The sequence below is a fragment of the Ailuropoda melanoleuca genome, chromosome 16 (assembly GCF_002007445.2).
Source record: "Ailuropoda melanoleuca isolate Jingjing chromosome 16, ASM200744v2, whole genome shotgun sequence".
NCBI lineage: Eukaryota > Metazoa > Chordata > Mammalia > Carnivora > Ursidae > Ailuropoda > Ailuropoda melanoleuca.
The window spans coordinates 34,261,523-34,288,497 of record NC_048233.1 but is presented as its reverse complement, the minus strand read 5'-3'; the positions used below and the strand labels follow the sequence as shown (position 1 = coordinate 34,288,497).

At 34.3% G+C, this 26,975-nt stretch overlaps 1 protein-coding gene across 5 annotated transcripts in view; it reads left to right on the top strand.

The window, feature by feature from the left end:
- ADAMTS20 (ADAM metallopeptidase with thrombospondin type 1 motif 20) overlaps nucleotides 1–24,939 on the top strand; it is a 175,399-nt gene extending 150,460 nt beyond the window's left edge. For 3 of the 5 annotated variants that reach the window (XM_034645965.1, XM_034645964.1, XM_034645962.1), the window contains 3 exons: nucleotides 3,894–3,985; nucleotides 21,642–21,746; nucleotides 24,081–24,934. In XM_034645965.1, coding sequence (XP_034501856.1) covers nucleotides 3,894–3,985; nucleotides 21,642–21,746; nucleotides 24,081–24,170 — 287 coding nt within the window. In that variant the 3' untranslated portion in view covers nucleotides 24,171–24,934. Of the gene's footprint in view, nucleotides 1–3,893; nucleotides 3,986–21,641; nucleotides 21,747–24,080 lie in introns of all 5 variants that reach the window. The other 2 variants (XM_034645966.1, XM_034645963.1) reach the window with 2 other exon arrangements.
- Nucleotides 24,940–26,975: the final 2,036 nt, after the last annotated feature.

The following is a 26,975-nucleotide window of genomic DNA, read 5'->3' as shown; positions in this document are numbered from 1 at the left end:
CTTCAAATTTCTAAAATTTCTAACATTTTATCTACTCATTTTATCTACTCATTGCTGATGATTTTGCTTCCTATATCACTGAGAAAATAAAAACAACTGGAAGAGCATTTCCACAACCTACCACCACCCCATCTACAACCTACCCAAATCTTTACCTACAGACTTTTCCTTCTCTCCTGCTTACTGTGGGTGAACTATTCCCACTCCCACCTAAGGAACTCTCTCTTGTGCTCTAGTTTCATCACTTTGTACCTATTCAAGAACATTTGCTCAGCAAACTTTCCCTTCCCTCTTAAATTACCAATTCTACCTCCATTTCTCGAAAACCAATGACAAATTCTTGGTTTTTATCTTACTTGATTCTTGTCCTGGCCACTTTCTCTGTCTTTCTCATGGTTTCTCAGCTTGACTGGTTACTCTTCATCTTCCACCACACTGAATGTTGAGCTTTAGGACACAGATATCACTTTGGGAATCTCATGCTACTTATAGATTTCAAATGATGGTCCCAAATGTATTGTCTCCAATTTGGACTGTTACCCTAAACTTCAATATTCAACATTAGAATACTCAATATTGCTCTTGACGCAGCAAATCCACATGAATATCCAATAGGCATCTCAACCTCAATGTATCCAAAACTGTACTCTCAGTATTTCTTCCCACATCCACTCTTTCCATCTCAAATTTTTATAATTTCAGGAAATGCCACGTATAATCTCCTAGATACTCCAGCTAAAATCTAGCAACATCTTAGCTCCTCCCTTTCTCTCACACCTACATGCAATCCATCATCAAATTCTGTCAGGTGAATCGCTAACATACGTGTTACTATGGACTGAATCATGTCTCCCAACATTCATATGATAAAGCCCTAATCCCCAGTGTGATGATATTTGTTATGGGGAGGTAATTAGGTTTAGACAAGGTCATGAAGGTGGGACCCTCATAATGGGGTTAATGCCCTTAAAAAGAGGAAAAGATACCAGAGCTCTCTGCCATGAGGGGACACAGCAAGAAGGACGACCATCTGCAAGCCAGGAAGAGGGGCCTCCCCAGAATGTGACCATACCGGCCCACTGATCTCTACCTTTCAAGCTCCAGATCTTAGAGAAATTTATTTATGTCGGTTAAGCCACAGTTCATGGTGGTTTGTTACGGCAGCTGAGCTAATACAGATATCAAATATCACTTCCTCACTACCTCAGTGCTACCACCTTCATCTGAGTCCACAGCATTTCCCTCTGGATTATTATGCCTACTAAAATTATAGTATTCCTATTTCAGTATTTTACCACTCTCCCACCTCCTGACCTACATTCTCAACAGAGAAGCCAGAGTGAGCCTATAAAACATAAGCCACATCATATTTTATACATTTCCACATTTCATCTTTTTAACAACGCTGAACTTTGATTAAAACTCTCCAAACATTTACTATCTAACTCAGAGTAAAATAAAAAATCCTTTCAATAGTCAACGAAACTCAACATGACCTCCCCACCTCCATCACCTCTCTGCTCTCTCCTTGCATACTCTGCTCCAAACATACTTGTCCCTTTGCTGTTCCTTGAATACATCAAACATGCTCTCACCTTAAGGCCTTTACACTTTGTTCTATTTGCCTGGACCAATTGTGCTACAGTTACCTGTAAGGTTTACTCCTTCATTTCCTTTGTGTTTCTGCTTAATTTCACCTTCTCAATCAGGCCATCCTGGACCACTCTCCACTTCTAAAATCCGTTTCTCTCCTTTTAACTGATTTATTTTTTTCTATTGCAATTATCACCCCTAATATAATGTAATATTTATTTTATTACCTGTCTCACTCTGAAGGACTCAGGTTCCATCAACCCCTCTTTCCTCCACTGAAGTGTTCTTAAGTACTTAAAATAATATCTGATTCACAATAGGTTCTAAAAAAAATATTTGTTGAGTAAAAAGTCTTTAACTTTCCTCAAGAAGCTATCTTGAGGAAATCTTGAAAAAAATTTTGAATTAACTGAACTGGAGAAAAGGAATTTCAGGAGGAGGGAACAGCATGAACAAAAGCCTGAAAAGGTGAATCATTTTGGTTCCATTAAAGAATAAAAAGTCCATTTTTCTCTAATCATAAATTAAATGGAGGTTGGAGGATGGCAGCTTATTAGAGAAGTTCTCAGAGAGCAGATCATAAAGAACAATGTGTACTAACTATACAATTGAATTTTGTAGATTATGAGAACCACTGGGGGAAAATTTCAGCAGGGGAGGGACCAGACTTAGAAGGAGAACAAATTGTATCCATGAAGATGTTAAGAAGCTAATATAATAATCTACATATAAAATGATATGGGCTTAAAAGAGGGGCATGGTTCAGAATAGTGAGCCTTTGAGAAGTATTAAAGAGGTACACTTTGTAGGATTTTCAGACAGAAGGAATATGGGGATTAGCAACAGAATATTTAGAAAGATTTCCAAAATAACAGGGTGGATGGTGACATAGTTCAGTGAGATGAGAAATATAGCAGAGGAAGTAAGTTTGGAGAAAAAGATAATGCATTTATTTTGGGCATATTGAGTTAGAGCTATCTCTGGGTTATCCAGGTTATGATGGCGGAGATAGCAAAGGATGCTTGATTTGAAAGTTGTGTCTGCTCTGCCTTAGCCTAACCCGTAACTGCCAGCATAAGCACTGACGTGTGGATAAATGTTTAACAACCAGCATTTAACAGCCAGGAAACGAAGTCTGTTATATAGCATTTGCCAATGTCCATGGTCATATATATTCCCACCCATGCTAACATTAAGCTACCAACATGAGTTCATTGTATACGATGTTGGGAAGAGACACACCCAGCTGGTTCTCATGATTTGGAACAAGCTGACTGGCATATAACTGAAAGGCTCCTAGTCTTGGAAACTGCCCTTGGTGATATGGTATCTCCAGCAATGCTACCTTTGGGGATTGCCTCTAGGGAACTGGTGTCATCATGGGGGCATGCAGGGATCTTTCAGTCTTCTTGAAAAGAAAAGTGAAGTGATTTGAAACAACATTAGTGGAGGTGAGAGCCACGGACCGAAAGACTGTTGATTGGAATATTATTTGATTCAAGCATGAATAAGTGATTGGGCAAGTTGACTTTTAGGGTTCCTTCTAACCTGACTTTGATTCTATGACTCTATTTTTAATACTTCATATAGAATCTCCAGCATTATTGCCAATCGGGAAATTTTGCTAATGATGTTAGCAAAAGTAAGATTCAAAAGAAAATAGCATAATGTAGTAATATTAGAAATCAAAATAGCACAATAAAACTTTCCTAATAAGCCAGATCCACAGAAACAGTATACACTCAAATCTGGTTTCTGTTTTATATTTTTATATACTGTGTTTATTCAGTGGAATTACTATTCAATTAAAATACCATTGTCTACTCAAAAAAAAAAAGAAATCAAAATAGCAAATATTTTAGCTGGATGTTTTTGTTTTTGAGTTGCCTAAATGAGTTGATATATATACATCATATATATATATGGCTTATAAGCACTCAGGTGGCTTTGTCATGATGTATTAACCTTTAATGTTTTTTTCTTCTATAATTTGCTCCTGACCCCACTTTATTTTTGATATTCACTATAATGTAAAATATAATAAGGCATTTAGTTTTTTAAAACTAAATTTACACACGTCCCTGACATTTTTAGGGAAATTTTTGAGATAAACATTTTTGTATTAAAAATTATTTATTGAAAAGCCAATACATGTATAATTGCATAGCATATTTGCTTAAAATTTTGAATTAATTATATAAATATATTTAAGAATATAATATGAAGACTGTATATTTTGCAGTGAAGATTGGAAAATATGCAATGTGTCAGTGCTAAAAAGCTTCATTTATTTTTTTTAGCCACAGATCTTCTTTTTGCCCAGACAATATTTGGAAAAGCAGTGCCATTTGCCACAGCTGGAGATTGCTACAGTGCTGCCAGGTGCCCACAGGTATTTCATATTTGTTTATTTTTCCCTCACATGAAAAAAAATGGATACTGTTTCTCTGAGTTTTCTTGACCAGAATATTGTGAGAAACATAAGTAGAAAAATGCAAATTTCCTATATGAATTTTATTTCAAAGGTGGTAGATAAATTTTGGAGGAAAAGCATCTTTGCCAATTTTAGGTTTGTTTGAAAGGTGCAATAACAAGGATTTCAAATTGTTCAGAGCCTATTTCTCCTTCCATCATGCATTTTCATTTTTAGTCTTTCCACCCAGCCTATGGAAATGAATGGATGTACATAACTAAGTGAAGGAATGGATCACAGGCATGTGGCCTCCATACACTGCTGCTAACATTTGCTCTATTAGCTGTCTAGGTCCATACTAATCCCAGAGTAACTTTTATTTGTGAAATAGTGTATTTCCATGACTTCATTCTTATTTTGTTTTTCATTTCCAGAGTTCTCTTCATACACCCTTTATGCCATCTCTGTGATTTCCAGTATAGAGTATGCTTTCCAGAAGTAGTTCACTATCTCATCTTTAACAGGAGATTTTATAAAGTATATGTGAACAATAGTATTATGATAAGATGGATAAATGTAAGCTAGATTAATATAGGATGGTTAGGTAGATTCATCACTAATTGAAAAAATCATATGCAAGGAGTAATAATTATAATATTGATATTTTCAAGAGAAGTAGCTAATGGTTTGCCAGAGCCCTCTCTTCTTGGGAATTCCCATTCACTATTTTCATCATATGACAGAGAAGGTATGCTTATGTTGAAAAGAGAGTGCATTTTCTATACTATAGAAGGACTTTTAAAGTAGACAAAACACATTAGAGCTATGGGCTCAAACGACTAAGAAAAAAATTAACTGGAATAAATTTATAAATTTTAGGTCCAGAAATGCAAATATAACCTGTTGATGTCATATGAAAAAGACCTAGGTGTTTTTTTTCAAACATCATGAGTCCAATATGGCTCACATAGATTATGGAGTAATTTCTAAACCACCCCATATAATCATAAAGTACCCAAACACAGTATTGACACTAAAAAATATTACATTGCTGTTTGAAAAAGGTAAGTTTTTAATCTATCTAGGAGTAGGAGGCAACAACCGGGGGGGGGGAGGGAAAGGAGTGTTTAAATAATGTCACATAAAGAAAATGAAAGTAGCTAGGAAAAGAATGGGAGGTTATGGTAACTGTCCTTAAATATTTAAAGAGCTCCATGAAAGAGGAATGAGGTCAGTGTGTTATTCCAGGAGGCATTAATAGAGCAGAAGATTCCAGCTCAAGATAAAGAAGGTTTCTGACAAGGGAGAGTTGTCCAGTAAAAAGACCCCCAGATGCAGGGCCCAAATAAATCACTAATTTTTGCCTGTAGTTTTTATAAATTGGTCTTGTATCCTGAAACCCTGCTTAACTCATTTATTAGTTATGATAGTTTTTTATTTGATTCTTTGGGATTTTCTATATACACAGTGATGTCATCTATAAATAAACATAGTTTTACTTCTTCCTTGGCAATATGGATGCTGTTTATTTCTTTATCTTGCCTCATTATCCTGTCTAAAACTTCTAGAGCAGTGTTAAATAAAAGTGATGAGAGTGAAAAAAAAAGTGATGAGAGTAGATATACTTGTCTTATTCCTGATTTTAGGGATAAAACATTCATTCCATCATTAAATGTGTTAGCTGTGAATATGTTGTAGATGCCGCCAGTCAAGTTGAGGAAGTGTCCTTCTATTCCTAATTTAAGTGGTTTTATCATGAAAGAGTGTTGGTGTCTGAAATGCTTCCGCATGTGCTGAAGTGATCCTGTGGCTCTTGTCTATTACTGTAGTGATATGGTATATCACACTGGTTGAGTATTGTATGTTGAAACAACCTTGCATTCCTAGAAGAAATCCCATTTGGCCATGTAGTATCATTCTTTTTATATGTTGTTAGATTTTATTTGATTTGTTGGGAATTTCTCATCTGTTTTCATAAGGGACACTGACCTAATCATTTTCTTGTGAGGTCCTTAGCCGATTTTGCTATCAGGGAAATACTGGCCTTGTAAAGTGAATTGGGAAGTATTCCCTCCTCTTCTACTTTTCTGGAAGAGTTTGTGAATAATTCTTTTTTTTTCTTTTTATTAAATTTTAATTCCAGTACAGTTAACATACAGTGTTATATTTCAGGAGTACAACATAGTGATTCAACAATCCTATACGTTACTTAGTGCTTATCATGATAAATGTTTTCTTAATCCCCATCACCTATTTCACTCATTCTCCCCACCGACCTCCCCTCTGGTAACTATCGGTTTTTTCTCTATAGCTCAAAGCATTTCTTCTGTTTGTATATTTTTTCCTTTGTTTCTTAGATTCCACATATGAGTAAAATCATGTGAATTTGTCTGACTTATTTCACTCAGCATTATACTCTCTGGATCTATCCATGTTGTTACAAATGGCAAGATTAATTCTTTTTATGGCTGGGTAATATTCCATTGTGTATAAATTTATATACACGACCTCCTCTTTATCCATTCATGTCGATGAACACTTGGGCTGCTTCCATAATTTGGCTATTGTACATAATGCTGCAATAAACATAGGGATGCATGTATCCCTTTGAATTAGTGCTTTGGTATTTTAGGGATAAATACCCACTAGTGTGATTACTGAATCATATGGTAGTTTTATTTTTTAATTTTTTGAGGAAACTCCATACTGTTTTCCACAGTGGTTACAACAGTTTGCCTTTTCACCAACAAGGTTCCTTTTTCTCCACATCTTCACCAACACCTGTTGTTTCTTGTGTTGTTGATCTTAGCCATTCTGACAGATATGAGGTGATATCTGATTGTGATTTTGATTTGCATTTCCCTGATGATGAATGATGATGAGCATCTTTTCATGTGTCTGTTGGCCATCCAGATGTCTTCTTTGGAGAAATGTCTGTTCATGTCTTCTGCCCATTTTGTAGTTGAATTATTTGGGGTTTTTTGATATTGAGTTACAAAAGTTCTTAAAAAAAAGATTTTATTTATTTTTTTGAAAGAGAGAGAGAGAGAATGAGCGGGTGGGGGGCAGAGGGCGAAAGAGAAGCAGACTCCCCACTGAGCAGGGAGCCCAATGTGGGACTCCATCCCAGGACCCTGGGATCATGACCTCAGCCAAAGACAGACATTTAACCGACTGAGCCACCCAGGTGCCCTATATAAGTTCTTTATATATTTTGGATACTAACCCTTTATTGGATATGTCATTTGCAATTACCTTCTCCAATTCAGTAGGTTGCCTTTTAGTTTTCTTGATTGTTTCCTATGCTGTACAGAAGCTTTTTATTCTGATATAGTCCCAATAGTTTATTTTTGCTTTTTTTTCTCTTGCCTTCGGGGACATATCTAGAAAAATGTTGGTATGACCAGTGTGAAACTACTGCCTAGGCTCTCTTCAAGGTTTTTTATGGTTTCAGGTCTCACATTTAGGTAATTAATCCATTTTTAGTTTATTTTTGTGTATGGTGCAAGAAAGTGACCCAGCTTCATTCTTTTGCGTGTAACTGTCTTGTTTCCCCAACACCATTTGTTGAAGAAACTGTCTTTTTCCATTAAATATTCATTTCTCCTCTGTCAAAGATTAATTGAACATATAATCTTGGGTTTATTTCTGGGTTTTCTGTTTTATTCCAGTGATCTATGCATATATTTTTGTGTCAGTACCATACTGTTTTGATTGCTACAGCTTTATAATAGAACTTGAAGTCTGGAACTGTGATATCTCCAGTTTTGTTTCTCTTTTTCAAGGTCACTTTGGCTATCTGAAATCCCTTGTGGTTCCATATAAATTTTAGGATTGTTTGTTCTAGTTCTGTGAAAAATACTGTTGGTATTTTGATAGGGATTCCATTAGATCTGTAGATTGCTTTGAGTAGTATAGACATTTTAACAGTGTTTCTTTTCCCAACCCTTGAGCGTGGAATGTCTTTCCGTTTTTTGTGTTGTCTTCAATTTTTCTTTCATCAATGATTTATAGTTTTCAAAGTGTAGGTCTTTTATCTCTTTGTTTAAGTTCATTCCTAGATATTTTATTGTTTTTTGTATACTTATAATTGGTCTTGTTTTCTTAATTTCACTTTTTGCTGCTTCATTATTAGTATATGGGAATGCAACAGGTTTTTGTACATTGATTTGTATCCTGCGACTTTACTGAACTCATTTATCAGTTCTAGTAGTTTTTTTGTGGAATATTTAGGCTTTCCTGTAGTCTCATATCATCTGCAAATAGTGAGAGTTTTACTTCTTCCTTACCAATTTGGATGCTTTTTATTTCTTTCTGTTGTCTGACTGTTGTGGCTAGGACTTCCAGTACTATGTTGAATAAAAGTGATGAGAGTGGACATTCTTGCCTTATTCCCGGTCTTAGGGGAAATGCTCTGTTTTTCACTGTTAAGTATAGTATTGGCTGTGGATTTTTCACATAAGGTCTTTATTATGTTGAAGCATGTTCCCTCTAGACTTACTTTACAGAGGTTTTTTTTTTTTTTAATCATGAATGGATGTTGTACTTTGTCAAATGCTTTTCCTGAATCTATTGAAATAATCATACGGTTTTTATCCTTTCTCTTGTTGATGTGATGTATCACATTGATTGTTTTATGAATATTGAACCACCACTGCATCCCAAGAACAAATCCCACTTGATCATGGTGAATGATTTTTTAACGTATTGTTGGATTCAGTTTGCTAGTATTTTGTTGAGGATTTTTGCATCTGTGTTCATTAGAGATATTGGTCTGTAGTTCTCTTTTTCTGTGGTGTCAATCTGGCTTTTGGTGTCAGGGTGATAACTGGCCTCATAGAATGAACTTAGAAGTTTTCCTTCCTCTTCTATTTTTTGTAACAGTTCGAGGAGAATTGGTACTAACTCTTTAAATATTTGGTTAAATTTAACTCTTTAAATATTTGGTAGAATTCCCCTGTGAAGCCATATGGTCCTGGGCTTTTATTTTTGGGGAGTTTTTTATTATTAATTTCATTTTATTGCTGGTAATTGGTCTGTTCAAATATTCTATTTCTTTCTGCTTTAATTTTGGCAGGTTATATGTAGGAACAAAGAGACCAACACTTGATTTTGGTGATTTTCTCTGTTTTTTAATTTATTTAATCAATTTCCAGATTATTCTTTATCATTTCTTTATTTCTGCTTGCTTTAAATTTAATTTGCTCTTTTTCCAGTGTCTTAAGGTAGAAGGTTAGGTTTTTGATATACCTTTTTTCTCTTTTAATATAAGCATATCCTGATTAAGTGTACCTTTATGTGTTTATTTTGCTGCATCCTCTGAGTTTTGGTGTATGGTGTGTTAATTTTCATTCATCTTAAAGTATTTTCCATTTTCACCTGTGAGGTCTTCTTTGACTTACTGGTTCTTTAAGAGTGTAGTGTTTGATTCCCACATATTTGTGAATTTCCCAAATTTCCTTCTGTTATTGAGTTCTTTCCATTGTGATTAGAAAATATACTTTGTATTCTTTATACCTCTTAAATGCATTGAGTCTTGTTTTATGGCACCAGCATATGGCTATTCTGGAAAATGTTCAATATGTGCTTGGAAAGAATGTGTATTCTGTTGTTGATGAAATATTCTATAGAGGCTTGTGAGGCCTAGTTGGTTTCAAGTATTGTTCAACTTTTCCATTTCCTTGTTGATCTTCTGCCTAGCTGTTCTATTCACCAAAACTTTGCAATTATTGTTGAATTGTCTGTGTCTCACTTTAATCTTATTGTTTCATTTATTTTGTATTTTATTCATTTACTTTGGGACTTTTAAATATGATTATGATTATAATCATCGTAATTTCCTGATATATTGACACTTTTATCATTATAAAATGTTATTCTTTATCTGAAATAGCATTTTTTGTTTGTTTGTTTTAAAAGTCGAATTTGTCTGACATTACAATGGCCATTCCTCTCACAGATACTACATGATATATAATTTTATCCCATTTACTTTTAGTTTATTTATATCTTTGGATTTTAAAAGTGTATCCAATAGAGGGCATTTTATTGGATCTCTGCCTTTGATTGAATTATGATATTGATATGCCTTGATTTATATTTGCTATTTTACTTTGTTTTCTATATGTCTTCTGTTGTTTTTGTTCCTCCATTCCCTCTTTACTGCTTTCTTTTTTATCAATTGAATGTTTTTGAGTGTAACATTTTAATTTCCTTTATAATTTTTTCACTATATTTTTTAATTGCTTTCTTAATTGCTGCTGAAGAGTTTACAAAATACATCTTAACTTATCAGAATCGACTTCATATTTATACTACTTAATTCCAGTGAAACACAGAAACATTTCTCCTTTATGTGCTCTATTTTCTCTTCCCTTTTGTGGTGTTATGTTTGTTATACAAGCTACATATGTAACAAGCCCACAATACATTTTTATAATAACTTTATATAATTTTATGGTTTTAGAGAATATGAGAGAAGTAACGAGAGAAATTACATATTCATAGAGATTTTTATGTGAACTTTTATATTTAGCATTTCTAGGTTTCTTCTTTTCTTCCTGTGGATTTGAGTTATTAGCTGGTGTCATTTCCTTATTCCCAAACAGCTTTGCTTCCACCTGCTTCATTTTTTCATTATTATCAAATTTATGACATTTCTATACATTATAGATCACTAATATAATCTACTCATTGGCTTATGCAATTGTTTTAAAATAAGTTAAGGGAAGAAAGGAAAACAAATGTGCAATTACAGCATCTTTTATAATTACCTACAAAATTACCTTTACCAGTACTCTTTGGTTGTTTTGTATTAATGTCTGGTATTACTTGATTTCAGCTTGAAGAACTTCCTTTAGCATGTCTTGTAAAACAGATCTACTAGTAAACAAATCCTGTTTTGTTTATCTGGAAATGTCTTTAGTTGGCCTTCATTCTTGAAAGATTGATTTGCTTGTTATAGAATTCTCCACTTACAGTTTTAATTTTTCAACACTTTAAATATGTTACCCCACTGTCTTCTGGCTTCTAGATAAAAACATGGAAATCAGCTACTTACCTCATTGGGCTTCTTATGTATGTGGTCATTTATCTCTGATGCTTTCAGATTGTCTTGAATTTCATCATCTTTAGTATCACATATTGGGATGTGGATCTCTGTGCATCTACCAAACTTGGAATCTATTGAGTTTCTTGGTTGTATAGATTAATGCATTTCACCAAATTTGGAAAATTTTCAGACATTATCTATTCAAACATATTCTCTGTTCCTTTCTCTTTCCTCCTGGTACTCCCATTATGCATATGTTGGTGCATTTAATGGTGTACCCTTGTTTCTCTGAAGCTCTGTTCATTTTTCTTAATTCTTTTTTCTCTCTGTTCTTCAGATTGTATCTTTACTATTGATATCTGTTCACTTCTTTCTTCTGCCTGCTCCAATCTACTGTTTGAGCCCCTCCAGGGAAGTTTTTGTTTTTGGTTATTATACATTTCAACTCTAGAATTGTCCTTTTTCTCTTTTTCTAAATGTAAGTGCTATCTCTGTATTGATATTCTCTATTTGATGAGACATTATTATCATACCTTTCTTTAAAACATGGTTTTCTTTAGCTCTTTGAACATATTTATAATAGCTGCTTTGAAGTCTTTATCTGCTCAGCCAGACATCTGAAACCTCTCAAAGGCAGTTCGAATGCCTTTTCTCCCTGAATATGAGTCAAACTTTCCAGTTTCTTTGCATATCTCAGTTTTTTGTTGAAAACTGAGCATTTTAGAGCATGTATTTTAGTAACTGTGGACACTAAATTTCCCCCTCCCCTCTAGGACTTGTTGCTTGCTTGCTTATTTATTTGCTTAGTTCCTTGGCTGGACTATGTCAGTGACATCTATTTTCCCTGTGCAGTTGTCAATATCACTCCTTGGAAGGCACAGCTTTGGACATGTACACTGTCACTCTGATCCTCCTGGAGTGACAGTGTTTTTAGCTGGGATCTCTGTCTTTTTCCTGACTCCGTATTAAGTTTCTAAGCTGGTCTAAATCTACTGATATCATACTCAGCTCTTAGTCTCCCCTAATTGCTAGATGATTTCTCTATTCTTTCAATAACATCCTGGAGGAGTAAATTACTCCACGTCTGATTCAATTAAATTGAAGCCTTTGGCCAGGGTGGTATTACAGGTCAGTCTTTGAGGTCAGGTAAGATCTCAAAAGGAGCCCTTCTTAGCTGTCTCTTTACTTGGTTCTATCTATTAAACTACAATTTGATCTACCATTTTGTGTGTTGCTCTCCTTGAGCGATCACCACTTTCCTCTTAGCTGAGCACCATTAAAATTTTGATTTCAATAGCATCTTTAAGCTTAAAATTCCCCCATGCTCTCTCTCAAATGAAGCTTATACCCCTTAGAAAAAGCTATGGAACTTTTTGTCCTTACGTCTTGACTCTCTCGTAAGGAAGAAACATTGCACCAATTCTGTGGATCTAGGGACAGGGTCAACTTCTCAGAGTAACAATCCCACTTTTTAAGCAGGATGCTGAATCATAGCACCTGGTCTTTTTGGCTTGCCCTTCTAAGCATAGAACCTCTGCCCTACCAGTGATTTTGAACAGGGATGATTTGAGACTTGTGTTCTTAGACTACCATGCCTGGGATATATCTTCTGTTCTATGAGTAGGGACTGAGTGGCAGAGCCTCAGCCACTCTTGCCTGTAATAGAGCTTTTATGAACTGGGTAAGATGAGAATTGCTGGTGGTTTGTCCCTCCCAGGGAGAAAACTTAATCCTAATAGGGGGCTGGGGAAATAGTCTTGTGTTCCCACCAAGAGTAAAACTGTCATCTTGCTGAGGGAGGAGGAGAGGGCAGGAGAGGAGGAGAGTGCATGGACACTCACTGTTTTTACCAAGATAAAAATTTTTGTGAATTAATGTTTTTCCATTTGTTGTATAACCTTAGGATAATTTTCAGAGACTTTAAATGGTTGTTATATTTTATAATTTTTACCAGTTATGGTTTTTTTGCAGGAGAGTGAGGCCACAGGGCTTCTCAAATTGCCATTTGTTTCCTCTCTTGTCTATACATTTAAAGGTAAATAACTTGGCAGGGGAGGCTCTTGTTCTCATTCAATCTTTGAAGCTGGCTAGCTCTATCCGTGTCCATTCTTCTCCGTTACCAGTTTGCATATATTGGTCTAGCAGATGATTGGTCTACTTCCCAGAATGTGACTCTCTGATCCACATCTTCTATTCAGTTCTCTTCCCAGGACTGTTCCTACCTTGATGAACTCTGAAGTCTTATACTGTTGTCTATTCAGGCACATCTTCTAAAGTCAAGAATGTGTAATCTAAACTTTTTAGCATTCTCAGCAAGTTTTTTTTTTAAAGATTTACTTATTTATTTTAGAGAGAGAGAGAGAGTGCAGGAGAGGGGGGAGAGGGAGACAGGGAGAGAAGCAGACTCCCTGCTGGGTGGAGAGCCAGACATGGGGCTTGATCTTACAACCCAAGATCATGACCTGAGCCAAAATCAGGAGTCCGACATTAAACCAACTGAGCCATCCAGATGTCCCTCTCAGCAAAATCTTTACTCATGTTTGGATTTTTTTTTATTATGTTATGTTAGTCACCATACATCATTAGTTTTTGATGTATTGCTCCGTGATTCATTATTTGCATATAACACCAGTGCTCATTATAACACATGCCCTCCTTAATACCCATAACTGGGCTAACCCATCCCCTGACCCCCCCCCAAAACCCTCAGATTGTTTCCCAGAGTCCATAGTCTCTCATGGTTCATCTCCCCCTCTGATTTCCCCCCCCTTCAGTTTTCCCTTCCTTCCCCTAATGTCCTCCATGCTATTCCTTATGTTCCACATGTGAGTGAAACCATATGATAATTGTCTTTCTCTGCTTGACTTATTTCATTTCATTTAGCATAATTCCCTCCAGTTTCATCCATGTCGATGCAAATATTGGGTATTCATCCTTTCTGATGGCTGAATAATATTCCATTGTGTATACAAACCACATCTTCTCTATCCATTTGTCTATTGAAGGGCATCTCAGCTCCTTCCTAAGTATGGCTATTGTGGACATTGTTACTATGAACATTGGGGTGCATGTGGCCCTTCTTTTCACTACATCTGTATATTTGGGGTAAATATCCAGTAGTGCAATTGCTGGGTCATAGGGTAACTCTAGAAGAAAAACAAAGCTGGAAGCGTCACGTTGCCAGATTTCATGCTATATTACAAAGCTGTGATCACCAAGACAGCATGATATTGGCACAAAAACAGACACATAGATCCGTGGAACAGAATAGAGAGCCCAGAAATGGACCCTCAACTCTATGGTCATCTAATCTTCAACAAATCAGGAAAAATATCCAACGGAAAAAAGACAGTCCCTTCAATAAATGGTGCTGGGAAAATTGGACAGCTATATACAGACGAATGAAATTCGACCACCCTCTTACACCATACACAAAGATATACTTAAAATGGGTGAAAGACCTCAATGTGAGATAGGAATCCATCAAAATCCTAGAGGAGAACATAAGCAGCAACCTCTTTGACATTGGCCACAGCAGCTTCTTGCAGGACAGGTCTCTAAAGGCAAGGGAAACACAAGCAAAAATGAACTTTTGGGACTACATCAAGAGAAAAGCTTCTGCACAGCAAAGGAAACAGTCAACAAAACTAAGAGGCAACCCATGGGAGAAGATATTTGCAAATGACACTACAGATAAAGGGCTGGTATCCAACATCTATAAAGAACTTCTCAAACTCAACACCCAAAAAACAAATAATCAAATCAAAAAAGTGGGCAGAAGACATGAACAGACACTTCTCCAAAGAAGACATAAAAATGGCCAACAGACACATGAAAAAATGTTCAACTTCACTAGCCATCAGAAAAATTCAAATCAAAACCATGATGAGATACCACCTTATGCCAGTTAGAAAGGCAAAAATTAACAGGCAGGAAACAACAAATGTTGGAGAGGATGTGGAGAATGGAGAGCCCTCTTACACTGTTGGTGGGAATGCAAGTTGATACAGCCACTTCGAAAAACAGTACGGAGGTTCCTCAAAAAGTTAAAAGTTGATTTTTTTAAATAACACTTTCATTTAAATAGAGATTTAATAGAGATTAAATAGAAATTATTCATTTTCCAATGATCAACCCATGTCAAGACTGATCAACTTTGTCCCGCAACACATCCTTCTTGTAAGCTGTGCCTTCTCATCAAATACTTGAGAATGCCACGTAGAGTTGTGGCAAGTGTGATACAAGTTCTCAAAGATGCCATTACTTTGGAGAGGCTGCCAAGTTCTGGGAATCTAGTCCTTTTTATTACATGTTGAACTGAGTAAGTTCTGGTCAATGAGACATCAACAAAATTCACAAGAGAGCTGATATTCAAGTAAATCATATACCTGTCAAGTGGAATCAAAACTTTTATCTCATTTAACTTTCCTAATGGGAAATAACAGAAAGTTAATTATTATAAACAGAAGATTTCTTGATGAGCATGGAATCTGAATAAGAGGTGTTAGCACAATCAGGTTTTTAAATGGCAAGATAGCTATTTCCATGAATTTCTAACTCCTTTTCTTCAGTTTCAGTGTTTCCCCCTTTTCCTCCCTATAATATCGTGAGAAAGATGTAAACTGGATAATCCCACTCTACAGTTAGGAGAAACAGACATTCTGTGTTAATAACCTACCCAAGATCCTTGAGAAAGTCAGAAGCAGAACCAGTACAGTAATAAAATGTTCCTTTCTACTCATCAAGGTGAGATGCCTCCCTCACACAGTTCTCCAGATATTTCTGGAATGTGAATGCAAGGTTTTATTTCCCAAGTTAGATGTTATTGGGAATAAATAGGTACATGCTGTTGGTAGGAACTTTGCCCATCTATATTCATTCTCTATTCAACTGACTGAGTTTTCTGTTACCAAAAATACAAAATGTCTAGTATTCTTAGAGATGTTCTGTCAAATATATAAACCAGATTTTGTGTTAAGTTATACAACATTTGCATGAATACTCTCCAGATGTTTGATGTCACAGAAAGAACTTCTTTTGTTTGGGATTCATCAAAACCACATCCTCTGTGTTTGCATATGACAGGGCACACTGGGACATGAATGCTAAAAAGAGAATGGATACATATGGCACTCTTTAGGGAAAATAAACTTTGCCACATTGCAATATAAGATGAAGTTAAGGAGTGTGATGTGACTTTAGAATACATATATCAAAAGTGGAGTAAAGTAAAATGTTTGGTACTTTTCAAAGAGCCACAAAAATTTGACAACACAACCCAAAGTGTATCCCTTCAGCTGTTGTGTAATTGATACTGATCACATAGGAGCAAGAGAAATAACCACATTTGGCAATGTCAATAGATCATGGGCAGCATCTATTTGAATATTCAGAGCCAGTTAAATATTTTGACCATGTGTTTTTTTACTACAAGAATATAGAGTTTGATATATATCCATAAGGTCTACCTTTTTTATTATATTGTTTAGATTCTCTCTCTCCTTATTTTTGCCTGTTTGATCTGTCTTGTTACTAAAAGTGGTATATTAAAATTTCCTGTTTGGGGTTTCTATCTATCTATGTCTACTTGCATCTCCTGTAGTTTTGCTTCATAGAAGTTTCTGTGTTATTCAATTCATAATATTCACGTGTTATTTCTTCATTGTAGATTATGGTTTCTAGTACTTATTTGTCATGTTTTCTTGATTTGAGACTTGAATTCTATTTTGTCCCTTAGGATTGCTGTCCCTCTTCTTTGTTTATGTTCATTTTCCTGGTATATTGTCTTGATTATCCTTTTAATTTTAGCCTTTATGAATCACTTTATTTTAAGTGTGTCTCTTACATATAACATGTTTTGGATTTTATTTGCAAGCGAATTGAAAAATTTATTCTTTAAATAAAATGTTATACCCATTCACATTTTTAAAAAAATTTTTGTAACATACAGAAAAAATACCTTTTTTAGTATACAGTTTTAGCATATGTACAGATTCATTTTACCATCATCATAATTAGCATATAAGACAGTTTCCTCACACTCCCTTCATCGAGTCAATTTCTCCCTTGGACCTAACTCCTGGTAAACACTAATCTCTTCTCTGTTGCTATAGTTTTGCCTTTTCTGGAATGTCGTACAAATGTCATATAAATGGAATCATACAATATATAACCTTTTAAGATTGGCTTTCTTAACATAATGCCTTTGAGATTCATCTGTGTTGTTGAAGGTGTCAGTTATTTGTTCCTTTTTTATTGGTGAGAAAATTATTCCATCATACAGATGTCGTATAGTTGTCCTATAGTTTGTCCATTCATCCATTGGAAGAATATGAGTTGATTACAGTTTGGGGAGATTATGAATAGAGTTGATATGCACATTTGTGTGCAGGTATTTGTGTGAACATATATTTTCATTTCTCTGGGTTAAATACCCTATGAATGGGATTATAGGGTCAAATGGTATGTGTATGTTTGACTTATAACTACGAAACTGTTTTATAGATTAGCTGTACTATTTTGTATTCCCACTAGTGAAGATTAAAGTTCTAGTTGCTTTGCTTCCCTGTCAGCACTTAGTATCATCAAGTTTTCTGTCCCCCAACCCCAATGTTCTGTGGAATTTCATTGTGGTTTTAATTTGCATTTCACTAATGGTCCTCTGCATATCCACTTTGGTGAAGTTAGAGTCTTTTTCTTATTTTAAAAATTGGATTGTTCATTTCCTACTGTTTACTTTTGAGATTTCTTTACATATACTGGATACAAGTCTTTTGTTACATTAGACATTTGCAAATATTTTTTTCCTGGTCTGAACTGTATCTTTTAAGTGTCTTTCACACAGCAAAAATTTTAAATATTAATGAAATCAAATATATTACTTTTTTTCCTATATGGGTTTTGCAATTAGTTTCATATTGAAGAATTCTTAGACTAACTCCGAGTTACAAAGATTTTCTCCTATGTTTCCTTAAAAAATTTGTATAGTTTTATAGTTTCACACTTAGACCTATGATTGATTTTGAATTAATTTTATGTGAAGTCTGATGGTTTTTACCTGTAGACATCCAATTGTCCAAAAACCATTTGTTGCAAAGACAGTATTTTCTCCACTTAATTACCTTTCCACCTTTGTCAAAAACCAAGTGGACATATTTATGTGGGTCTATTTCTGGACTGTTCTGTTCCATTGATCTACATACCTCTCGCAGCAGTGTCTTGGTTATGATAGCTTTATAATAAACATTAAAATAGGGTAGTGTTTGTCCTTCAAACACTTTTAAAAATTGTCTTTTTAAAAATTGTTTTAACTATTTTAATTTCTTTGTCTTTTCATATAAATTTTAGAGTCAGTTCTCTAGAGCTACAAAAATTCCCAATGGAATTTTTATTAAAATTGCATTAGATAATAGAGCCCATTCATAATAAAATATGTACAACACATTTTAAAATTACAAAAGTATGATGATGTAATGAACACCCATGGACCAACCAGTCAATAAGAGAAGCAGAACATTAAAACTTGTATATCCCTCTATGGTTCTTCTTTTATGCCCATAAGTACTTTTTTCTTTGATGCAGTTAATAATTCAAGGACAGATATTCCAATTTGTTCAATTATAGAATCTTTGAATCACCTTCCACTTGTGATTTTGCTATTAGAATTTTACTCCTTCTGTTTGCCTAATCTAAAAAAAATGTTGAGAGTAGAAGAGATGGTAAATCTCATACTGCTTTAAAAAACCATAATTTTAGTAGCTATATTGAACTAATTTTAAATTAAAGATTAGGTTTAAGAACGTTTGCATTTTAATATTAAATGAAATATGGAACTGAAATAATTTATCCAATCATTTATTACTTTTGAATGTGTCCAGTACCTTTTATGTTATATGGAAATAAGTAAATATGTCCTATAATTCTCTACAGGTCATTACATTTATTTATATACATATACTATTTTATTTATTTTTCCCCATTTTTGATGAAATATCATTATCATATAACATTACATTAGTGTAAAGTAAGAAGATAATGATTTGATTATGTTTATATTGCAAAATGATCATCACAGGAAGTTTAATTAACATCCATCACCTCACACAGTTACAAAATTTTCTTCTTGGGATGAGAAGTTTTAAGAGCAACGCTCTTAGCAACTTTCAAATGTACAGTGCAGTATTATTAACTGTAATCACCAGGCTGCACATTACATTCCCAGAATTTTTCTTGTAATTGGAAGTTTGTATCTTTTCACCATGGGTGAGGACCTATTCCCCCGGAACCTCCCCAGCAACTACCAATCTGTTCTTCATTTAAAAGATTTAGAGTGAGATCTGCCTTTGTACCACCACAGTTATTGACACTATGTCTGTCACTCAGGTAATTTTGAACGAGTAAGTGAAATGTATTTTTATGTCTATCAATACTATCTCAAATTTCAGACGAATCGTTTTACCATTTCTTTGAGATCGTATTATGTTGCTTTTTAATGAAGACTAAGGACATAAAGCTTATGAAACTAGTCTGGAGAAATGGAGCAATAGATATTTGTTGTCCAACCAGTTGTGTTAATGACCACCTAAGTCTCTCAATAGTCAGTCGGATTTTTTTCCTTTCACTGCCAGTATATATGTATTTGAATGCTTCCAAGCAACCTTGAGCAAGGAGGTAAAGAATTACTGAAAGTGTAGAATGTTAGGTTGTGAAAACACTCTGTGGCCTCACTGGGGTATTCAATAAGTGCCTGGTCATGGGAAACCTACATCACAGAATATATTTCTATTTTAGAGGAACTTTATTTGGTGAGAAACCCACTTAGGAGTTGATGTAGGATGAAGATATTCACTGCAAAGGTTGTATCAGATTGACTCTCAACTATTAGAGAAGTAGTTAGAATTAATTCTTTTTCAAGTACTTACCGATATAAAATACCAATGTGTCTAGTGTTAATGTCATTCATTATCATGGCATATGAAGGATTTAGACGTGTATTTGTGTATTTATGTGTACGTAATGCTAAAATTTAATATTTGTAATGCTGCACTTAATTATTTCAAAAACACTGAGTACCCAAGCCATATTCTACACTCCGAGAATACACCAATGAAATATCTAGGTTATATTCTAAATTTATAACTAAATTATGTATGTAATAAGAAATCTTCTTTGGAATTTATCTAAACATTATTTCTTTTATAGGGAAAGTTCTCCATATATTAAAATTGTATTATAAATGTATTTGAATTTATTTTGATTTTAATAAGAAATAACTTAGAATTCTTAGGAATAAACTAAATTGGTATATAATTTTTTTAGCAATAGTAATAATTTATAATACATATATTTGAAATCTATTTCACTTTTGCTTTCATGACAAGATAATATTTTCATTCACATAATGTAACCCCTAATATTTTATCACAGCCTTGCTCAAGATTCATGAGGTTTAGGCTGTGGGAGATACTGATGTGATCTAAGATTAGTGATAGTCAGTGTGATCATAATAATAATCAGTGATAATTCAGAGTGATCTGAATCTTTGTGTATCTGAATATTGGCAATAGGCTTAATTAGCATTAATTAATCTATTTTTCAATGTGTAATTCTGTACTGCAAGATCATATGAATGTGCCAGATTTTTACCCATTTTAGTCACACATTTTCTCAGTTCACAGATATTTAAGATTTAATTTTTAACAGAGATAATCTGAAATATTTTAACATGAAAATGGCCCTTGTGTCTTGAAAAGAATTCGATCATAAAGCCACTAGGGGGCTCACACACTGTGTGTAAATCGTGTGGCATCACACATCCCATATACAGTTCTGGGTACTTTAAAAAGAATTAATAGCTGGGACAATAATGCATTAGGTAGCTTTGTGTGAGGGGTTAAGCAGTAATATTTTTACAGCACCAGAGAAGAGCCCATTGACAGGAGATTCTAGAAAATATATTAAACAAGGGAATTATCAGGGAAGTTAGCAAGAGGGGGTCAAATATAGAAATTGGAGAAATGTAAAGTCTAGTATTAGTCCCTATGAACACCACTTCTGTTAGGACTTGCCTATTGCTCCAGGAACACTACCTCTAGCTGTCGAGTCTTAGAGTCCTAGGGTTGGACAGAGTTACTTTTGCACAAATCACATTATATAGTATAGATTCAGATATCTCATATTGAGAAGACGTGTTTGTAATCAATTTTTGAAAAACTTTAGGTGGTTCATTTCCTTTAGAGTAAAGTTGTATCAATATCCTTTCATTTTGAGGCACCTGGGTGGCTCAGTCAGCTAAGCATCTGACTCTTGATTTTGGCTCAGGTTATGATCTCAGGGTCAGGAGATTGAGCCCTTCCTCCAGCTCTGGGTGAGGCGTGGAGCCTGTTTAAGATTCTCTCTCCCTCTCCCTCTGCCCCTCCTCTGTGCGTGCACTCTCTCCCTCTCTCAAAGAAATATTTTTTTCGTTTTTTAAAGGAATACCCTTGAAAAGCAATTTGAGGCCTTATATAATTCAAATACAGGTGTTTCTCTCCAAGAGCATTCTTAAATGTTTTATGAATTTCATCTGTTTTGTTTACAATCTAGGGACAGTTCAGCATTAACTTGGCAGGAACTGGGATGAAGATATCCAGCACAGCAAAGTGGCTTGCTCAAGGGAGTTATGCCTCTGTCACCATACACAGATCACAAGTAAGTCCTGCTGGAACCAAAATGTGTGTTTGAAATACTTCTGTGCTGTGAAATAGAATTAAAGGCACTTTACCTTAACTTTAGAGTTATAAAGTTAATGATGATAAGTTATTGCATAGGTGAGGCATATTGCATATAATGGGGCATAATATTAATCTATGAAATAATGAAACCGGGGTCATTTTTATTAATGTACATATGTGGTCTTATATGCATATAAATTCATGTATAGGCTACCGATATCTGAACCTGAAATATCAAATGCCAGGGCATATAGATTCTATCTAGCTCAAGTTTGGGGCTAATGACTTCAAATGCACGTACTTCAAAAAGAGGTAATGCTGTTAGCTGTATTTTAAGTATTAAAGTATTAAGTATTAAAGTTTTAATATTTCAAAGTGGAGTAGGTTTTTGGTTTACTTACCTCACTGCTTTGATTTAGTGATGGGCGTGGCCCTTTTCACTCAGCATATATTCTTTATCTTTTTTATAAGAATTAGGACTATTTTTATGGTTGTATGCATATTTTCCTCTGCCTTTATGCAGGTAACATTGTACTTGGCTTTTACAGGCAGGACACATTTAATTTTGCTGGTATAGTGTACTGGCACGTAGACTTCCCGAATGGTTCCGGATACTTACAGTGACCGTGTCTCAGATAGCCTGACTCTATTTATAGTAAATCAGGGTTTATTTTCTAAGTGTTCTTACCTATGTTGCTCATCGGTCACACCATCAACGGCCCTGCCCATTCTGCTTTACGGTTTTTCTTTCTTTTACATTGTATCAATATTATTTGTAATGAAATTCAATTTTCTGATATTCATAGACTAAAACATTCTATTTCTGAAGACTACAAAACCGAGTTTTAATTAACAAAGGATTTAAATTTTTCACTAGTTCTGTCATTTGGGTAAGAAGTCAGCTTTTAGAATGAACAGCTATTTTTAAATTTTTATTTGGCATATTTAGGTCTATTCCCCTTTGGTAGAAGAATGAAAATAAATTAATTAAAGTATAGTCTGAGCAGGTCTCAGTGTAAAAGAGCTCAATGAAATATTTTGACCTTATTTATCCAGCTTTTAGATATCTTTTGGTTATTTGTAAAGAGGTCATCAGTAGATATGAATATTCAGTCTAATCATTCCTTTTGCGTCTATTTAAGTTCCATTCTAAAGGTTAATTATTTAATCTACTGACAGCTTCTACCTTGATCAAAAATATTGCACATGAAAGTATTTCCTGAAACATGTGGCCTGGTATGAAGCTGAGACTGGTGGAATTCATGTTTACATATGGAAATGCAAAATTCTTTTCATTTGCCGGGATATTTAATGAAGATTAGGTTTATTTAAACAATCCGGGAATAGGAATGTACATAAATGGGAATTTTTACTGCCATTCCCTTCTTCTCTGTTTACTTAGATTCTTGAGAGCTAAGAAAAATTTTTGAAAGAAAAAGCAACTTCAAAAGCCCCTGATATCAAAACAGTCTTTATCCCAAAATGTTCTAGGAACTCAGTTTCCTTCTCGGCCCTCCCTCTTTAGATCAAAAACAAACCCCCAAAACAAAAAAACCTGACTTTCTCCAGAAACTCGTATAGGAGCTCAAACTGTTTTTGCCTGATCTTATCAAACTGTCTTCAGTCCTTTGACTTTTGGACCAAGGGATGGAAAGCAGTCTAGAGAGAACATCTGCCCCACCCCTCTCACCAGCCTCCGTCAACCTATTCCTCAGTGAACGGCTCTGCTTTTCTTAAAAAAACAACAACAACAACAACAAAAAAACAAACAAAGAAACAAAAATCCCCCAAACTCCCTTCTTAGTTCTCTTCTAATTATAATTACTGTTTTCAGTCTAGTTTTCTCCCCCATTTTATCACAAATTCTGTACTTCAAGCTGTGTTTCTAAGGCTTCCATGAGATGTTTGAGGTTAATGGGGGAGAATGTGACTCATATACATTTAAGGTCAAGTTTGTATAATATATTTCTTATTTAGCCTATAAAATCATGTAAATATTGGACAGCAAATTGGAGAGGTTTTAACAACCTCACTGAAGCAAATAGACACCTCAATGAAAAATATGTGGATTGAGACGAGTTGTCTAAATTATAATGTGGTTTGTAATCATCAAGTAGCTAATATGAATCTCAGATTATCTGATTTCCATGACCACCAATTTCAACTAATCCTGAAATGGTATGATCTTTGACCTCAAATGTAATTGTAATGATTTCAGCCGTATGATTCAAAGCATTTGCTTTTCTGCCTATATACACAGATACGAGCTTGTGCCCGATTCTCCTATATTTCTGCCTCTTCCTATTTTCAGGATGGAACCAAAGTCTACGGCAGATGTGGAGGGTTCTGTGGAAAGTGTGTTCCTCACATGACTACTGGTCTCCCAGTTCAAGTAGTATGAACATTCAGAAGTGGGAAGTATGAGGAGATATTCTCTGGAATATCTGCAAATAACCGGTGCTCATTTCTTTTCTCTTCTTTTCCTGAGATATCCCTGTCCAAAATGTCTGTGCTTTTTTTTTTTTTTCAGGGTGCTCATCAGGGAATCAAATCACTGGTTAACTTTTCCAAAGCCTTCAAAATAAACTCAACAGATATATGACTCTAATTAGGAACTTTTTAAAAGGACAAAATAATTTATGGTATAATATACAGAGATATTTGAATGAATTATACCAAGAAAATGTTGCTGTTAACGAACAGCTTGGACTGTTATTATGCCTATAAACACACATATAAATGTCTACTCAGTATTGTACCATACAATGAATGTTTATTCTACTTGTTAAAATGGAGCAAGTAAAAATTAGGAAAATGAATTTATTTAAAATACTTATAAACATTATTGAATCTGTTAGGTAAATAACAAATCCATAGTCACACCAAAAAGTACATAGCCATTATACTTTCTACTGATACAGCTTAGATACCTTGTTTTATAGTTCCTTTAATTTTAAATTGTGGGTTATGGTGCTTCAAATAAAAATCGTCTTAAAAATGCAGTACACTTTTATATTAAAATATATGCTTGAGTTAAATACTAAATATGAAAATTTGTGGATATAACACAGAAGTTATGATATAATAGAATTTTACTTAAAACACCTACCTCTAATTTGTACTTATAAGAGCAATACATTGTTTTTATAATGTTTATATTGTCTCCTTAACTCATATATGTATATATTTACTCTTAAAAATCTATTTTCTCAAAGTTATGTACTGTATTTTGTTAATCAACTAAAGCAGTGAGAATTATCGAAATTTTGAAAATCCTATTTTGGTAGACAAAATTATGTTTACATATACAAAATTTTTATTAGGGATGTTCAAGTTATTTTATATCTGAGGTTACTCAAAGCCAAAACATAAAAGATAGTATAAAAATTAAGTATTTGTGGGCAAATTCTCAGGTAGTAAGAGATTTTTTTCAGGTGAATAATTTGTGTATTATATAATAATATAATTTTAAAAGAATCAGTATTTTTCTATGGCAACTTATTCTGTAAACCAAAAAATGAATCTACTAATAGATTTTTGCCAGTAAATAGTAGTATACTAGTTTTACCCACAAAGTTTTTTTCCCATTTATTATTTATTTTTTCCCCAAACATTTTTCCCCCAAAAATATATTGTGCCATATAAGGTACTAAAGCAATTTTGTGCCAATGTGGTTAGATAAACATTTAGGGATCTCTGTATCAGAAATGAAGTATTTTGCACTATGTGCCTTAAACCAGTTACAATCATTAATACAAAATATGTAACATTTTCTAGAAATGTTTCATTCATAAAATCTTATAGCTTATGAACATTTAAATAATAAACATATTTGTGTGATATGTTAGCATTTTGTTTTCATTTTCCTTACATGTAAAAAAAAAAAAGAATCCTTCACCAAAAAATTCTATAACCCTAAAACCACTCCAGAAATTCAAAGAACTTTTTATTCAAATTGTTGCAGTTGGAAAGGAAATGGCTCATATCTGCCGTACACCCTTCTCCTGGCAGAGGCAATATGGTAGGAGGCTGACAAAAACTTGCAATGCTTTTAAAAGCTTCTGTTTATATAAGGGATACTCATGTCATTAAATATATACTCATATTCCATGGGCCAAATGAAATCACATGCCCAAATCCTCGTCATTAGGTCAGGGAAATATACTCTTCCTACAGGGGAGGATTGCTGGGCACAGGGAACTGGGTGAAGACTTAGAATTCTCTCCTAAGGGGAGGGAGCAGATTCTTGTAAACAATAATGTGTTTTACCCATCCGTCTTCAACTTCCTTAGAAATTGTCAAAGTACTATCCAAAGCAGTTAAATCAATTTAAATTACCACTGGTAAGGTGTAATAATTTTAAAGTATCCACATCCTCATTGGTACATGATTTTTTTTTTTTAAATCTTATCTGCAGGGGTATAGCATAGTATTTCATTGTTTGAATATTTGTATTTGATTACTAGATTGGATGAGGATTCTTATGCATATATCTTGCTATTAGGTTTCTTTTTCTGAGAATTGCTTGATCATTTTTATTCTCTTTGCCTCTCTTCTCCCCCATCTTTCCCATACTGCCTTTCTCATACCCCCCACCCCACGCCTCACTTCATTAAAAAAAAAAAAGAGAGAGAGAAAGAAACACACATGAGGGAGTAAAGCATTTTATGTGAATGTGATTTAAAACATTTGAGAATCTCTTATCAAAATCATGCTTTCGATTCTGCCTTAAATTAGTTGCAAATATTAATATGCAGTGCATAGAAATTTTCTATACTTGTTTATCATTTAAGATGAAGCATTCTCTACGTGTATTTTATCTATTTTTCCCACTCTTTAAGGAGAAAGATTTCCCTGCTTATGCTGAAGGCCAGTCCCCCAATCTCTGCTCTTGATTTCTTCTCACTCTGAATTCTCCAGAACCTTTCCCCAGAGATTATTCTCTCTCCCTCCCTTTTCTTTCTCTGCCTACTGGCTCCTTGTCTTCATCCAAAAAACAACGTGTTCAATTCTCTCCATTTTATTTTTTATTATTTTTTAAATTTTTTATTGAAGTAGAGTTGACTTACGATGTTTTATTAGTTTCAGGTGCACCCCCTGGGGACCCCACAATTCCAAACATTACACGGTGCTAGCCACGATAAGTATAGTCACCGCCTGTCACCATATAATCTTATTACAAAACTATTGACTGTATTTCCTGAAC